Source organism: Monopterus albus, unplaced genomic scaffold (genome assembly GCF_001952655.1).
Source record: "Monopterus albus unplaced genomic scaffold, M_albus_1.0 scaffold129.1, whole genome shotgun sequence".
NCBI classification, from domain to species: Eukaryota; Metazoa; Chordata; class Actinopteri; order Synbranchiformes; family Synbranchidae; genus Monopterus; species Monopterus albus.
The window spans coordinates 1,246,644-1,264,802 of record NW_018128009.1 but is presented as its reverse complement, the minus strand read 5'-3'; the positions used below and the strand labels follow the sequence as shown (position 1 = coordinate 1,264,802).

The 18,159-nt window shown below is 40.5% G+C and overlaps 1 protein-coding gene across 7 annotated transcripts in view; it reads right to left on the bottom strand.

Moving 5' to 3' along the window:
• The window catches only part of ttc39a (tetratricopeptide repeat domain 39A), a 23,262-nt gene extending 6,751 nt beyond the window's left edge, over window positions 1–16,511 (bottom strand). The window contains exons 1-11 of one of the 7 annotated variants that reach the window (XM_020613074.1): window positions 16,121–16,511; window positions 15,187–15,237; window positions 14,955–15,005; window positions 14,583–14,636; window positions 8,312–8,416; window positions 3,021–3,152; window positions 2,334–2,374; window positions 1,984–2,051; window positions 1,785–1,849; window positions 1,162–1,261; window positions 629–694 (exon numbers count right to left, since the gene is read on the bottom strand). In XM_020613074.1, coding sequence (XP_020468730.1) covers window positions 629–694; window positions 1,162–1,261; window positions 1,785–1,849; window positions 1,984–2,051; window positions 2,334–2,374; window positions 3,021–3,152; window positions 8,312–8,416; window positions 14,583–14,636; window positions 14,955–15,005; window positions 15,187–15,237; window positions 16,121–16,170 — 783 coding nt within the window. In that variant the 5' untranslated portion in view covers window positions 16,171–16,511. Of the gene's footprint in view, window positions 1–628; window positions 695–1,161; window positions 1,262–1,784; window positions 1,850–1,983; window positions 2,052–2,333; window positions 2,375–3,020; window positions 3,153–8,311; window positions 8,417–8,556; window positions 8,828–11,227; window positions 11,253–11,918; window positions 12,332–14,582; window positions 14,637–14,954; window positions 15,006–15,186; window positions 15,238–16,120 lie in introns of those variants that run through there. The other 6 variants (XM_020613075.1, XM_020613076.1, XM_020613077.1 and 3 more) reach the window with 6 other exon arrangements.
• Window positions 16,512–18,159: the final 1,648 nt, after the last annotated feature.

The following is an 18,159-nucleotide window of genomic DNA, read 5'->3' as shown; positions in this document are numbered from 1 at the left end:
CAAATATTAACATTTATTATATTTTATGGTTAACTTTTTTTTTCTTTTCAAGATTGACGGGGGAGGCTCTGCCTCACCTGCCTCCCCTGACCACACGTCACTGTACCATACAGGGTTTCCATGGGTCCCAAAGTTCAAAATCCAATATTCTGATTTTGAGGCTGATAGGTTTTAATAATTGAGTGGATGGGGTAAGAGGGCTTCCAAAAATGAAGTGCCCCAGAGCCTCCCAGGATCATAATCTGGCCAAATGTCTGTATAGGATGTCAGTTTTGCAATGAGATAAGTCAGTTCTAAAAAAATAATATCCAAAGTAACCAGTAGTGTCTCAGTAGTAGGCTACATAACAAAATATAAGAAGTCATGGTAAAGAGAAGTGATAGTCATTTGTCATTAGGATCAAAACAATTCTTATGAGTCATTCACCTATTAAGCTGTCAGATGTCAAAGTTTCATCTCATGCTTTTACTAAATATGCCAGGGTCATTGTTAGGTCATAAGTGCACATGAGAGTTTCAGTATAATTTAAAGGCACGACTGTGACTCAGTTAACTAGTGAAACGGAAATCATAGATGCAGTTCACGAGAAATCCACACAGTTGTTTGGCTGCCATCTCTCAGAGCTCACCTTGTTACCAGAGAACCCGACAAATTCCAGGAGCTTGAGCGTTCGTGTGGGCAACATAGAAATCATCTGTAAATAGACAAGCAGCATGATTACAGCACAGTTCTAAGAAAGTGATCTTTCCTAAACAACGGCCACAACTTGTACAGTAATTACAGGGGGTTTCTAACCTATAAAAGGAAGAAAGCCAACAGTCACAGGAAGACATGCAAATGTCTGGCAGCCCTAAGTAACACTGAAGCATTTTTCATTTTTGTGACTATGATTTTGTAACATTAACAGTGAAGAAGATTAGAAAGTCTGCAAAGAAGAAATCACTGCTGCTGAGGACCTCAAAACACTCTGCTTGTGTGCATGTTATAAGCTACTCTTGCAGTATAGTGTAGCACTTTGTGAATCATCACTAAACAAGTAGCTTCCTTTTGTTTGTTTAGTCTGGAGATATTTGATTAGTCAACTGTCCCCACCATTCAGGATATGAACTATTCTTTGCCGCATGTTTGATTACAAGTGCAAATGTACAGCCTTCTACTTACTAGATTAAAGGCTCCTACTCCCAATTTAACACCACCCTCAAAATGGCTGTGATTGTCACTTTGAGTGTACCCAGCAGACTGGAGGATGTTGTGCAGCTCTCTGTGAGGTAAAGACAAAGGGAGAAAGTCATGTAAGGCAATGAAGAAGATGTAAGATGTAAAAAGGTTGAACAGAAAATGTGAATGTACATCACACCATGCTGATTGTTGGGATGTTAGCTACAATAAACCTTAGTTGATTGTAGCTAACACTGATATGAGCTCTCAGTTTGGGAGCTAATGCTAGCTAGCAGCTGTCAACAGAGGACACAAACACTGCAGATGACTTCATTTCTGTCCTGCCTGTCCTCAAACTAAACACTAAAGTGGACATTTGGATGTAGTTAAAGCATCCACTACTTTATGTAGCTATATGGCATAGTATTTATTTCTTTAAATTAACTTATAGATGTATGTAGTGTATATATCTATGATTGATAATGAGCATGATGCTCCAAACATGGCACATTTACCCAAAATAAAAATGGTGTTATGCCAACTTCACATTCTCTATAGGAAAATGGGAATAATTAATAAAAACCTGGTTAGAATAAACAAGGGCATTCTCTAGCTTAGATTCTCACTTGTATGTTTGGTAGCTGTTCCTCACTTTGATTCCCCCCTTGATGAAATTGATCATGTTTTCATCCTGAGCAAAGATGGAACAAAAAAAAACAGAAAAGATTAAAAAAAATTTAAAAAAAGACAGAGTTTAGATGAATGTCAGTTTGGATAAAACAGTGGTGGAAAGTTCCAGGCTGCCTCATAAACCCTGCTCCTGACCTGAAGGAAGGTGAGCGCTGCCCTCTGCAGGAGACACTCGGCATAGCAGACTTCAGCATGGAGTTCCTCTGAGGTGAAAATGATTATGCTCAGTCAGACAGCCTGAAAGCTCAGCAGAGCCCAGGGACTGCAGTGTAATGGCCCCGTACGCATACACGCATACGCACATACGCATATAGCGTTTTAGCATGAGTGCACAGACACACACCATCAGCAAAGATTCAAACTAGCTGTCATTGCTTTTATCACATACTTGACACAGGCTCACAGACACTAGCGCTCAGGCAGATTGTGATGATTTGTTATTATAAATCATGGTACTCATTTTGTCAATGCAGGGCTTTACTGACCTTCTGTGAAGTTTTTGGAGAAGCTTGACTTTTTGCGGTGTCTAAATAAGAGACACACAAAACAATCAATAGCTTTTTCTCACTAAAAATCTCTTCTGTCAGGACTGTTAACAGTGTTACACTGTCCTGCATTTATTTGCTTATCTTCTTCTATGCATCAGTGACTCAGCCTCTGTCCAATAAAAACAGGATGCTAGGAAGCTGCAGGATATGGTTACAAAAAGGTGTTGACCGTGCATTAATTTTCCTCCTAGTTTCCTATCAGTTTCATTCTGAAGAACAGTGTGGCTTATTAAGGCAGGTTAATTAGATCCATTCTGACGGATTCTCACAGCAACTTCAGGACAAACTGTCACAGGCAGTTGTGACATTCTTTTAGCCGGTGAGTCAGGATGATCTCAGCTTGTTCTGTGGATCTGGTGTGATGTTACTAAATGGTGTTCAAAAGGTATCATGTCCTGTGTGCCTGAATGTCTAAATGAACAGTATGAGTGCTGATCATCTTGTGCCATTTTATAACTTAAAAGGAAATGTAATTTTTTAAAACCACACCTTTTTGATTGTTTCTAAACCATCTAGACTAATTCACTTTAAAGAGACACCGTTCACTTCTGCAGCTAACTAGAGGGGCATTAATGGTTTATTTGCTAGTCATTATTTCACTGTGGCATTGTGGGAAAGTCTCACCGCTGACATATAGCCTGGGCCTCCTTCATGGTGGTTCCTGCAGCCAGGATGTGTTGGGGGTCAAAGGTCATTATGGCCTGCATCTCCAGAATGGTGGCATAAGCCAGAGCATGGTACATGCTCTCTTTGGCTCTGCAAAAGAGACAATAGTTGTTTTCAGCTATACTGCACTGACCTCAAAAATAAAACAGAATGTTATACATCAAACAACATGTTGATCCAAACAGATAGTGCCGTTTGTGGTGTGCCAACAGAAACAACGAAGTGGGAAGGAAAACCTTTAGTTTAACCTTGAGAAGAGTTAGACTGACACAGCACTTACTTAATCAGGCAGTACAAATGAGAGGCAGAGCAACACAGGCACAGAATGTGAAAAGCTAACATCTATAAATCAATTCTTGGTAACAACAGCGACGTGGCTGAATACTTGAGAAACTAAAACCACACCACAATAAAAAACAGTATCTATTTATATCTATGGTTGCTGGTTGTTCATGTCACACCCTGTGTTTAAGGAGAGCTGGTGTTGCAGGTTTTAAAGTGATTAAGGAGGAGCGAAAGTATATGAAGTAAAACGATGGAACATGCATTCTTCCAGTAGATGTACTTGCTTTTCCAGTTTACTTTTTTTTTTTTCACTTTTTCAGCTCTCAACTACTATTAGGAGTAATTAATTTAGTAAAGTTATGGTAAACAACAAAGTAACAAAAGCATATGGCAATTCTGTTAATATGACCACAGTCATAGCTGAATGTTTAGTCTACCTGTGCACTGTAGTGCATGTTTGTATTACACACAGACACAAACAAAGATGTCGCAAAATAATATTAGTAAGACAAAAAGAGGGGCGTACAAGGGAATGCTGTCAGTCTGCATACCTGACCATTCCCTGCTGTGTATCACAGATTGGATCATATGACCAGCTTCTATGTTATGAGCTGCAACTTGTTGTCTTTCCCAAGCACATACAACACAAAATCTGCATGAACATATTATCTAACCCATGGAAGCCGAGCACAAAGAAGAGCCACTAAATGTTAATTGTGCTCAACTTGACCTATATTATTAGATATATTTTATACAGTGTTTCTCACAGAATTAGAGTCTACTTATGCAATAAATGTGGCAATAAATCATGGGTTACACAAAGAGTTTGCAGAGCTTCAATTCTTCATCTAAACAAATGTATTATTAACTCAAACAGCAGACAAGAACCGAATCAGTAACAGGGAAAGAAGGAACAGCAGAGTCAGCAGAATGTACAGACTGAGAAGCTGAGATTTGCCCGCCTTAAATTTACATTGTGTCAGACTTGTTCGTTGTTTGGTTTAGACAACAGCCCAGACTCAAGCTGGAAAACCTTTTAAAATGGAGCTGTGTGGTAAACTGAATCTCTTGTAGCTGTGCCAAATGTGGCTAGGAATTCTAAATAGTTCACAACAGAACAAAGATGGTTTCCAGTCAGCATCATCGTGCAAAGTCTTGCCAAGTCCTTTGTCCCTGTGACAGAACTAAAGCTTCTACATATTTTCACCACAATGTTCCATAATATAATGGAGGAACTGTTTTGTACATTCTTAAAAACTCATGTGCGCACACGCCTTGTATTCACTTCTGCACGTTATAATAGGGAAATTCAGCCACCGTGAGATCATCAATACATGCAGAACAGTTTATTTCTTTCCAAAGACATCACTGACGTCATCTCTTATTGCAAGCCATTAAAACAATGTGAATGTTCTGAAATTAAAAATAGCAACCCCTTTACTGAAAAAAATGAGAGTATTGAAACTTGCACATGCTCCTGTGTCCATCTACGGAAGGCTCATTGGTGCAGAGGAACAACCTCCTACCCTCTCACCAAGACACACCTCCACCTGTTGCTGTATTGTATATGTATGTCAGGCATACCAGTCACCTCATGCACCCACTCCCTACTGCAGCTGTGGGGAACAGTGTAGCAAGAAAGAATAAGACTGCACAGTCGTGGCTGGGCATGGTCTGATGACATGTTTCAGCAGAGATCTAGCAAATAAAATGAAGCTTTCTCTTGGAGAACTATGACATTTAAAGGCTGAACAAGAAAAAAAACACACTTAAAACATTACTTTATACTTAGCGGACATGCTGCTACAATGCTGCAGGCGAATATGTAACTTGACTACAACTCAGATGAGGAAAAACAGTCTAGATCCCAAATATGTGAACCTTAGAAGATGATAACATAGAAATAGCTCATTTTATAGGTTTATATGAAGTGATATGAGTTGTTATTGATGCATGAACAGTAACTCAGACTGCAGAACCACTAGGCAGACATACGGAAGCAAGGGAGCAAAATGGGGTCAGCTGAAGAAGAAAAAAAAAAAAACCAACACAGCACTCAAAAAATATTTTAATCATCCTACAAGAGAAGAATGTGTCTGCAGTACATTTCTAAGGCTCTTCTACAATATGATGTCTCTGTCCACATGGCATGAATTAATGTTGCTGCATCAACATCAGCATCCCCATAATGACAGCAGATGCTTCAGTGAATAATACCCAGAAAAATAAACTGATGTTCAGGACTTGGTCCCACAACTTCCCATGGGAAATATGTATGTTGCCGGTCTCTGTTTCTGCCATTTATATTAGTGTGAGAGCATTAACCCTTATAATGGCTATAGCCAGTAAGTACATCTACTCAAGTACTGTACTTAAGTACAGTTTTGAAATGTCTGTACTTTGAGTATTTTCATTTTGCGCAAACTACCCAGCAGTAATTGACATTATAAGTACAGTATACAAGGCAGCTAAAACTAGCTCCCTCTTCACTTGCTGCAATATTAAATATGATGTGCACAATAATGCATCAATAATTATAATTCAATAACATAATATACATTATATTATATATAGATTGCGCATAATGGATACTTTTACTTGTAGTCCATTATGTATGCTTTCATGCTAATACTTTTGTACTTTGACTTAAGTAACACTGCAGAACCTTTACTTGTAACAGGGTGTTTGTACAATGTTGTATTGCAACTTTTACTTAAGTAAGGGATGTGTGTACGTCCACCACAGGCTATAGCCCTTTCTTCTCCCAGTGCATGCAGTGACAGACTCCAGCTGCTTCTGACCATAAACAAGCATGTGGAGGTAAGGGAATTAACATATACTTCAATAAACTACATCCAGGTAAAGAAAAGGTTTCCCTGAAAGAGTCTAGTCAGTATTTTAGTTCTGTATGTGTGTGTTCTGCAGAAATCCTGGTATACCCTTGTTCCAACTGACTGTGTCAGAACACAGCCTTAGAAGGGGGTAAAGTGGGAAAGAAGACCCAGAATCAAAGAAGGAGCAAACTGGAAGGAACACATGAACTAAAGCAAAGGACAGACAAAGGATGAGGATGAGAAGGGAAGGACAGCTTCTGCTGGCGTTTCACATCCTGACGTCTTTCAGTGTTTCTCTCTGTCTCTCACGGAGTGCAGAAGGTGTTTTCACACCTTACATAATATCACATATTAGTGGTCTGACGCGCAGGGCCATCAACTTCTTCACAAAATCTTTTTATGAGCATCAAACGGGAACTGTCAGAGAAGAGTGGTGGGTGTTATTGAGTTTTGTGCAAACCAAACAAAATGAAACTGCTTTTTGATTCAACTAAGCTGCAGTATTCTAATGTATAATGACAATTTAAAATTTACTGTCTACTGAATTATTCTGTTAAAACTAGGGAGAGGCTGGAGGAAAGGAAACAGCAATTCCACCAGTAAAGACTACAATAATATAGCTGAGCAGATAGTCGAGACACACCGCACCTCCCACTTTTGATCTCTACTGATTTCTGACTTTCATATTATCCAACGGCTTGTGTCAAACCCAGCCATGTGGGCTCCAAATATAAAAACATGGACACATTTGCAACTACTGTTTATACTTCAGGGATTTAAAGAGACAGAGATAACCAACATAGGTCTGTGGGAGGAAGATCATCACGGACATCAGGACTGACAGGCTGCCAAGGAGGATTTAAACAGAATTTCTTTCGGATTGGAAAATTGCACAAATTCCCATTTACAACAGAAGCATGTTATGTTTATGACACCGGGACAGCCACTTGGCAACAGAGCACCTACGTAATGTTAAACATGAAAGTCTGCATAGTCGAGTCTGAGCTATAAGAAATCACACAAATGGCATCAACCGGAATGTGTTTGACGCTTAAAAACTCCAAAAAAAGGACTCCTAACATCAAGACCAAAAACACCAAACTACCAGTGCCTGTCAATTTAACCGTATTACTGAGTTACATTTAAAAAAGTACAGGCTGAAAAGAAAGCGTTTCTTCAGTCTCAATGTCAACTGGCACTGAAAAGACAAGAGTGAGTTTAAGGAGTGGTCCAAAGTCTCAGAGAAAAGATAGAGGGTGGAGAAGAACAACGAAAGTGTGAAAAAGGTTCTGACAATAGAGCAGTGAACAATGGAGTAACTTGATGACAAAACTAGATGCATGGTGTGCATCTGGGGAAGGAGTGTGTTTTTGCCAATGTAATTCAGAGCAGCTTTTAAATAATGTAAAACCAACAGTCACACAAACCTAACAGGCATCAGCAGCAAACATCCAAACTAATTCCTCCACCAGTCCTAGCGGAGACCCTAATATTTCTGTTTCTCACCTGTTACTGAGCCAAGGAGTGGGCTTTTTCAACTTTAAAGAGATTCTCCAGGGATTTGGTTTTATAATGTGCAACTTGATAGCATCATTTGTTAGACCCTCCCTGTCTCTCATCAGCATGCCAACATAACAGATATGTTTAGCATGTTTATCAGCTTATTTCAGCAGGTCAGCATACCAGCATTGGTAATTAGCACCAAACAAAACCACTCTATCCACAGGCCTTTTCCACGGTAGACATTTTGACTTGTCATAGTCAAAACACAGGTTGAACGAATAAGATTAATGATGGCTTTGTACTATTCAAGTGTCCCAGTTAAGTCATGACAGCATGGCAGAGAACAAACACAAACAGTAAACAGATGCTGAACCTGTAAAGCTAAATTCAGCCATCATTAATTTAATTATTTACACCTGTGCCTACTGTGACACATCACGTGTGGGCACAGTTCCCTGCAGAAGCAACTATAACACTAAAAATACATTTGCTTGCAAGCATAAAGTCAGCTGTTTGTCTCTCATTCATTATATTTTCCATAAAAGCACAAAGGCAGGTGGATCTGAGCTCTGCTACAGCTGGGAACAGCAGCTATACCAGCACAGTGAGTCCAGGTTGTTCTCTTACCTGCATTTGAGCCGGGCCTGTGCCTCGTCAAAGTCGTTTCTGAGGAACATGTCCAGGGCAGTCATACAGTCCTCCAGAGCCAGAGACAGGTCTGACCGCGAGCACCTGGAGAACCAAAACAAATAATCTGGATGAGGAGGGTGAAAACTGCTCAACATGTTGTCTGATAAACAGGCCAAGGTGAGGGTCGGTGAATTCTTAGGTAAGAGAGCATTTCTGATCAGTGAGCAAAATGAAGATGATACCGTTTCTCCGTCTCCCTCTCCCTAGTGTTCTCAAAAGTCTGATCTACAACAGGTAAATGGGGATCTTGGCCTCAGGTCACTTTCTGTGTTTATCCTTCCCACACATCTACTTCACAAGAGAAACCAAAACACAGCCACAGTCAGCCTGACTGTCCAGAGTGCTGTGCTCTTAGTGCTGTTGTTTGTGTTACAGTGCACATCACAGAAAGGATCTGCTTAAATTACACTACATGCACAACCACCCACTTCTATAAAAATATAAGTTCAATGAGCTGTTTTGAACAGAATCTTTGCATAGAAGTGACCTTGTATTCTCAGGTTGTTCTGTTCATGCACTAACCAGGCCCGACTCTGCCCAGCCTCCAGGATCACGAGACCAGGACCATGCAGCTGCTTCTCTCTGGGGAAGCTCTTAATGATTATTAATAAAGATGCTGTGTATTCTGGCTTCATGATGCACATGAGTGTCGTGTGTTAAGTGTATGGTGTGGCCCAACGAGCGTTACTGAGTCTGTTCCTTCATCACAAGGCTACTTCCCCCTTGTTAACTCACTGTTCTGATAACCCATCCATCCATTATCTATATTGCTTATCTTGAAGAGGGTCGCTGGAAGCTGGAGCCAATCCCAGCTGTGCTCTGGTAATGGACCTGTTTACTAAATGGCTGTTTTATTTCTTCCCTCCAGGGTGCACAGAGGACCCAGCATGGGAAAAACACATTAACATTTAGCGTACTGAGCAGAATGAATGAATAAGGAAAATGGTAAATTGGAAACGCTAACGGCTGACAGCAGCTCTACACTATGTGGTCTCCAGCTTCAAGATTATTTTGGCTTGTTTGTTACTTTTTCATAAATTCAGTTATGCTATCTATCTTATTTTTTATATTGACATGCTTGAGAAGAAGCATATTTTCAGAGATTATTGTGTGTTTTTGTGAAACAGGAACCTGATTTCGACTTTGTCTCATCTTGTAAATTTCAGTTTGCTTTTGTGCTTTGAACGTGCCCCTGTATTGAACACAGGAGTGTAACAATTGTTCCCCATGTACATATTACAGTTGGGATACAGTCAGTTGTTCAGTATCACATCCAATTTCACTTTTTTTATTGTCCTTTCAGAAGTCCTTTTTCTGTCTGTGGCAATTGTTGGCAAGTGATTTACGCATTAAGGCAAACATTACATATAAACACAACACAGATGAACATACACAACCCACACAGACATCACACATATCACAGCAAGCCACTATAAAACATTTTCGTAAAAATGTTCTCAGCAATTTAATACTGGATGGTATAAAAGATCTCTGGGCATGCACAGTCTGCAGCGGCAGTAACCTGCACCTTCGTCCTGATGGTAACAACTCGTATTCACTATGCAAATAATAATAACTGCCAGGGCCTTCCAAAACTCTGGGGACTCGCAAAGCCCTGTCATACTGTGATGCAGTTTACCTATGATCTTACTAGACATATTATTTATCTCATTAGATTTGTTCTTATTGACTACAGGCAGTGAGAAATACCAAGCAATAAAACAAAAACTTAGAATATACTCTTCACGAAGGAATGATAGAAAGGGACCAGTAAATTTCTATCCACATCAAACTTTCAAAACTTATGCTTGAAATATAATCTCTGTAGCCCCTTCTATAGGCATCTGTAGCCTATTTGAGTCCTATAATAGCTTTACATTAATAACTGTCTCAAGATATTTTTATTCAATACAACTTCAATACAATCCCCATTAACAGCAATTTGTAGGTGCCCTGCTCTTCTTGCTCTAAAATCAAAGCTCATTTCTTTGGTTTTCTTGGAATTAAGATGCAGAGAACTGACCTGACACCAGTCAACAGACTTATCCACACTTCTATGGCATGTCATTTCATCTTCAGTAATTAGACTAACAACTGTGGTGTCGTCAATGAATTTTACATTTTCACACAAAGTATGGATGTCAGCAGCACACTTTGGCAGAAAACTAAGCAAACACAACTACAACTAATGTGTATAAGAGCAGACAGCTTGTGCTTTTCACCGATGCCCATTAGAAACTCAGAGGAATAAACTCATCTCTCTCACACACACACACACACACACACACACACACCACAGAGTAGTAGTGCACACACTATTGCAGCCCTGCCTAATGACTCCTGTGTTCACCATATGACCTGCAGCAAACTGAGCATCCTCATAACAGTAGAAACTCACAATGGTGGCTCCTGTCAAAGTAAACACTACGGCAGCAATGTTACAATTATAGTAATAAATACATGACATAAAAGGATCAATAATAGAACCATTATTAATGCCTGGATGAAATGAAAACAAGGCAACACACAAAAATGTTAATTTACAGTACCTCATAGTTTTCCAAAATAATACTGTGAGGTCATATCTTCCCCCAGTGGCCACTGACTAAATAGAACCAGAGCAGGTGCAGTGACTGCCTACTGTGCCTTTTATTTAAACCAACAGGTTTGCAGGAGAACAAAAACAAATCAGGTGAATGTCTGAGTGACAAAACAAACAAAGCACATTGTAACCAGCAGGTACACGGGCCTGTTACATAATGGCTCTGATAAAATTAGTAAACCAATAGAAGTTGCTATTCTGTCAGGATTCACAAGGGGAAAAAAAAAAAAGTCAGTCAAAACTAACTCAACTGGTCCAGACTGGAAACAAGATTTTGGCAGGTTTACAGCTTGAAGACAATCTGATGCCTGAGGACACTGAAAAGGAAAGAAAGAAACTTTCCATCAGTGGCCAGAGATTATCACACAGTATAGGACACTGTCAGGGAATAATTGACAATCCTATGGAGGAAGGAAACGGCATGACAACCAGCACGATGAGGCGAGCGTTCCTTGCACTGTTCCAGTAATTTAACAGAATTTCAAGTCAGCAAGTCTGAATTTCTGGGTTGATTTCTCTTGGGAGCAACTTCCACAACCATGATCACTAATCAGGCAGCTACACACAAGCACACACATACAAATAAAACCACACAGCACACTGCCGCTATTCAGAAAGACGCTCTCTCTCACTCACACATACACACACAAATGCCGGTTCACAAGCAATGAAACAGTTTATTGACGCCGGTTCACAGAGCTTTTCTCAGCATTCATTCCAGCTGGTACAAGACGTTCAGAGGCCTTGTTGCATTAAGCTGTGACACAAAATTGCCAAGCTGCGCCTATAATGCTCCGAGCAAGTTTGTCTACATGCCTGACTGTCACATCTAGAACACACACACACACATATTTCCTTTTATTTGATGGGAACAACACCTACAGTGCATCTTCCAGAGCCCAACAAACATAGCAACGCACCAGCAGCAACGATGATTCTTACCCGTCTGACAGAGTCTCTTCCTCTCCTGACATTTTCATCTGGTAAAGTGTGTATGAAAGAGACACAGAGAACAAGTAAGATAAAGAAAACTGTCGAGTCAAGGTGAACCTAGGGCCTGTCCAGCAGTGCAGCGTGATTGTGTATCTTTCTGTAGAAGCAGCGACAAGAGCAGCAGCAGAAGGGCAGGAGGGTGGGGGGGGATTGAAGGAGAGAGGAGGAGGAGGAGGAGGAAGGATGCAGCACTAACAGCAGACTTTAATAATTGGGATGACTAGCACACATAAGGGAATACTATAGTCTTTCTGTGCTGCCTCTAGCACACAGTCACACAAAAGACTCTCCCACCTCTTCTGATTATCTCCCTCAATGTACACACTGCAGTCTCTGCTCCAATTGGTTAATGCAAAGTCAGGGGTGGGGCTAATTCCCACAACTCCAGGCCTCAGAGTTTTTATGTAAGATGAGAAACTACAAAAAAAAAAGAAGGAAGCCGGAAAGAAATGATAGTTAAGATGTAATATGTTAGAAATACAAGGGTGTTGTGCTTCCTTCGAAATACAAGTGAAAGAATAGGAAAAGAGAGCGCTGGTGTATTGTGAGAGTCTCAGACTGTCAGGCCTGCTGCAGTGGCAGAGTCTGAACACTGCAGCAAATCCAGAAATAGAAGGCATAGATGCAGCACAGCAATGTAGATAAGACAGGACCTAATGATCAGGCCAGGAGAGAAGAGCTGCTGCTTCTGGCGATCAAGACACCACAAACACCTATACACAGATACATATTGTACAGAGGACTAACCTGAGCCACATCTCACATCAGGGGAAATTACAGATGTGCTGTAATCACATCACAATGCCTGCTAGGAAAAAGGTCTATTATCCAGTGTCAGAAAAGTGTGAAGGTGATCAAACCTTTCAATGCAAGTATCCCCCCACCCCTGAAAAAATTTAAAACAAAACCATTTCTGCTCAAGTGTTTTTAAATTCTAGGATACTTAAATATCTTTTATACTTCACATAAAAATCATTGTTTATTCACCTCAGTCTAGCAACTGCATCAAAGCTGCAACTAACCATTATTTTCTTGATTATTCCATTTACGTCTATAAAGTGTCCAACCAGCTGTTCAAAATTCAGGTTTGCCATCACATGAGAAGACGATAAGCAGAGAATCTTCACATTTGAGAAGCTATAACAAGGGATGATGTGATGTTTTTGCTTGAAAAATTATTCAAATGATTACTCATACTTTATTGAATGCTTGTTGCAGGGGCAGGTCTAGAAAATCTTGGGTGGGGTGGACAGGCTGGGGCACAGACTCAGAGGGGTGGCATATTGAAAAACATGTATAAAGTAAATGAAGCCCCTAGTTCTATGTAATAATATAGCATACATTATTAAAAACCATTTATTTTGTGTACAAATGCAGAGTGCTTTATTTAGCTAACTTTAGCTGTGCTCCTTATCTACTCCTGCCCAGTGCCACCCCTGGCTCTGCCCATGGCCTGTTGATTGTGTGTCAATCAACTCAATGATTTCTAAAGTAACTGTCAGCAGCTCTAAAGTCCATAAGTGGTAACAGATGTGTCTGAGTTATGGCAGACACTTGACTATCCTAAAAAGTGAGCAAATCACTTTGGGAGCTCCAGGCACTCCCACAGCCTCTGCTGTCTGATACCCCCGTGTAGACCAATCAGAGTCCTGCTCCCCCTCAGTGCTGCAGGGATGCTACAGAATGTCATGCGAGTTCTTGCAGGTTACAGTCACATATTATTTTAAATCACCTATCCTACCCAGAAACTCTATTCTTCTCAGTAAAGCCAGTGTAAAACATCAAATAGAGCAGCACATGCATACTGCCACATACACACACAGTTTATAACATCAAGAAAGCAGATCAGAGTTGTGACCATGTCAAAGTGCTTGTTATATTTGTCTCGCTCATGGTAGCCCATAAAAACATATAACAAGAGCAAAGCATTATGGCCCAGCACGGAAACATGAGAGGAAGCTCATCTAGCTTTGTAAACGGCAGTAAAAAAAAAAAACAAAAAAAAAAACCCTTTTGCCTCTCACATGTGCTGTGAGAAGCACAGAGGGTCACAGGCTTAAGGTGAAGACAATGGAGAAGGGAGATTTGATACACTGCTGTCGTCAGTACAACTAGCAACTGAAAAACAAGGATTTATGACTCCAGAAACATTTCATACCATTTTTTTTAACCTAACCCTATAATATGCTTTTATGTACTACACAAGAACGAATCACATTTGTAATTATTTGTAGTACACTCCAAAAGGTCAGTGTAGGAGAAGCCTAATGAGTAAGCATCTGGTCCAAAACCCGACAGAGAGCTGAGAGACTAGGCTACTCTTGGGTTCTCACTGTCACCGTTACCGATACGGCGAACAGCGTGAGAAGCTGCGTGAACGCCAGTGACTTTGACCTCATCATAACACTGACATGTCTACAAGTCCTGTGCTTCAGGTGTAATTTGAAATCTGTTGGGACCAATACACCGACAAGCAGAATCACATTTAAAAAAAAAAAAAAAAAAAAAAAAAAAAGGTACCATGACAACTTTGGAAGGACATAACGTCTGGAAAGTGAATTTCTAATGTGCTCTAAACGTGAGTTTTGTTTTAGCTTCACTCTCCATTCCTACCCATTTGATGGATTTGTTGATTCCATAACATCTTTGTTGTCCGGCAGCTGTAACCTGAAACAGGAAAAAGAAAAGAAGAAAAATCGAGGCAGTTTAGAGAAACAAGGGAATCCTCTAGGGATGAAAAGCAGCTGAAAGGAGAGCTCTTGTTTGAGGAACATGATCATGAGAGTCATAGAAACAGACACTGGTAAATGTGGACCCTCCCGGGCTCCTTACTTCTTGGAAATGACTTAGTGAGGGCGTTTCTCCAGAGGTTAACTTGGCCATTTTGGGAAAATTTGTGAAATCAGAGAGAGATCTTAGAAAAGTTCAAGAAAGATTATGTGTTTATCTGATTCTAATTTGTTAGCTCATTTCATTTACACTCACCTGAAGTCTGTGATGATGGGATCCAGGTCTGGACTGTTTATGACAAACAGCCTGGGAAAACAAACAAAAGCCCGTCTGTGTCTGACTCAGTGTGGATACAAAATGGTAACAAGTTGTTTAATAAATGTGTTATTAGCTCTATGAGCCGCACAGGCTTTGTTGTCATCTTTGTGACACAGCTGATTGCTCCTGACTGTATAAACAAATGACTGTATACACAATGTGAACGTACTGGCTCGTGGAGTCTGGGTTGTCAGGGATGTCCTGTGCCTGTTTGGAATCCCTGTGAAGAAGTCAAAGGTCAGCTTAGACAGAACATAAGAATGGATCTCATGATGGCGAGAGGAAGATGGCGTCAGTCTGAGAAGTCTATGTGCCTTTACTGACACAGAAAACCAACATTTACATGCTGAATTTGATCAAATGTAACACAAGCTGAAACTGATTAAGCTTTATTAGTTTACCCTTTAACCAGATAGTCTCACTGAGATGAAGTAGAGCAGACAGAAGAGAAAAAAGACCCACCAAAGCGCACGCACATACAAACAGCATCAGAAACATCCACAGACATCTCCAGTGAGATGTTTGAAAGTCAGTTCATATTGTGCAAAGTAGTGGAAGGCAGTCTGAATGAATTCATTAAAGTGGACAGTGAAGTGAACAGGTGCCAAAAATGAAATTCAGTCCTTGTGGTTCAAATTTCAGACCTCGAACTCAGAGGAGGGAAGAAGCATATAAGAGTATCTATGTACAGTATATAAGACCCAATTTTTACTGAGGGGCTGTTTACATCTTGTATTTTTTCAGAGCATTGCCATTTCATCCACAACACTCTCCACTAAAACATTTTTAAAGCTCTTGGGCTGGATAAAAGAATTACATAATTCCTGCAGCTACTTTACTGTAGACGGCTTGGCCACATCACGACCTGTCAATCACACACTTAAAGAGGCAACGCAATCACTTTTTTCCTATTAACTCACACGGGTAAAAGGTTTTCTATGGATTTATTAGGACATTTTCCGTCAATCACAAGTTTTTCTTTTCTGTCTGAAAGGCCCTCGTCTCCACAATATGCGATTACACTATCTTTACTGTACAAAACAGACAAGTACGGACACGGCCAGGGCTTGCACTGATTCCTAGAAGCTTTTCCGTCTACTCACTTGTTGTCATTTTTCTTCACGCTTCGTCTCCAGTTGTTGATAAAACTCATTCCACACCGCTGGGATCCCGTGATACAGCAGAATATCCCGGACAGAGCAGGTTTACACAGCGGACATGGATGGACAGACAGGAGAGGAGTCACACTGGGATCACACTGACACTAGTGAGGCAGAGTTCCTGCTGTGCCCGCTCCTGACGTGCAAAGGTGTGTAGTATCACTGCAATAATGACTTGCCATTTAAATGCACATGACTGCAGGGCCTGGCTCCATGGTCCTAAAGCCCGCCAGGCCGTGACAACGCTACAGCATCAGATACAGTCTTATATCAGTAAATGAATACATAAAGATGCCAGCGTGGATAGGATATCCTAAAAGTTCTCAAAGTAAAAAAAAGAAAGTTAAACATGTACAGCTCTGGGTAAACTTCATCCACAACTGAAAATGTAAAATGACTGAAAACTCCAGAGCTGTAAGGAGCCGTTCGCACCTGTCAGTGAGCGAACGAGAGAGAGGCGGACCCAGGTAGCCGGCTTCGGTGCAAGCAGTGATTTATTATGTACAGTGATGATGACAGTAAATATACACAGAGGGAAATAGTGCGTAGTCCTGTCGATGAGTAGTAGCCGGGTGTTTGACCAACAGTAGGAGGCGAGGAGATGGAGAGCTGGGCCGAGGTGGGTAGGCTGGGTCACTCCTGGGCTGGTCGGTGGTGATGGTGGCTACTGAAGGTGGAGACAGAGAGATGAAGGCAATAGTGGAACAGATAGGCAACTGTGCATTGACCTGCCTGGGAGGGGAGAGTGGAGCCGCGGTCCGGAGGAACAGTCCATGGGGGGAACACAAAACAGTAGCTGGCTAGGGGATAAATACATACAAAAACCAATGACAACGCACGGAGAAAAAATGGCCTAGAGACTAGAACGAACTGGCAAGTGACTGAGGAGTGAAACCAGGTAATATAGTGAGCAACCTAATCAAGTGCAGCTGGTGATAAGGGAGTGAGGAACAGGTGAACGTGATTAGTGTAAATGGGCCAGAGACAGTAGGAAAGGTGAGGGAGGCCAGAGCGGCCGAGCAAACCTGACAGGAGCAGCCACTAAATGGACGTTACATTGAGATTATTTAGCTTTTTCCAGTATCAAGAATCAACTGGAGCTCAATTATTTTGTTATTTTAGCAAAAATAAATATATGCAAAATGATTTCCATGTCAGGAAAACACAGTTGTGACCACTGCATATATTTTTGTATAGTTTATACATTTTCCCCCCCATTGAAGTTTCTTACTGTAGTTATAATTATAGCATCTGTCTGCTGTGAAACTAAAAAAACTGAAAAGGGCCATTATACATAATGAGAACTTTTAATTAAGGAGGTTTTGCTGATAATATTCAAGTATATAAACATAAAGGAGCATACCAGAGATTTACTATTACACTTCCAAGACAAGGAACTTTCTAATAGAAACAATCGTCAGACAGACTTTGGAAAGCTCCTCAACACCACAGAAAACACTGTACAACTGTTCTCACAAGATAAACACACTGCCTATGATGAATAAACTGAATTTAAAATAGGTGGAATCCTGTTTTAAATGCATTTTAAAGAATACATTTTGCTCATAGTGCAGTATTTTCATAATGCTGTAGTCTAAACACATCTTCCGCCACTGGCTGTTGAAGATCAAGGCAAAATTAAAAAGCACAAACTGCAAAACTATGTTTAATATTTATTCTGTTTCAATAAATGCATTACATATTCTGGGCAAACCTCCCAATAATGATTTTTCTTACATGTTAGAAAATACAAAATAAAATACAATTAGCTTGAATTTTAAAAAGCCTTTATGGGTAAGCCAAGAAACATAAGTGGTTTTTAATTTGTCAAATTCAAGCCGTCTGTACACATGACAGTAATGTGTCCGGAGGCCAATAAATGTGAGAGAATAAAACCATGAACTGCAGCAGACTCTGTGAGAGTGAAAAACGGACAGAAGAGTCCTGTGCTCTTGTATCCACAATAAATGTGAAGCACAATA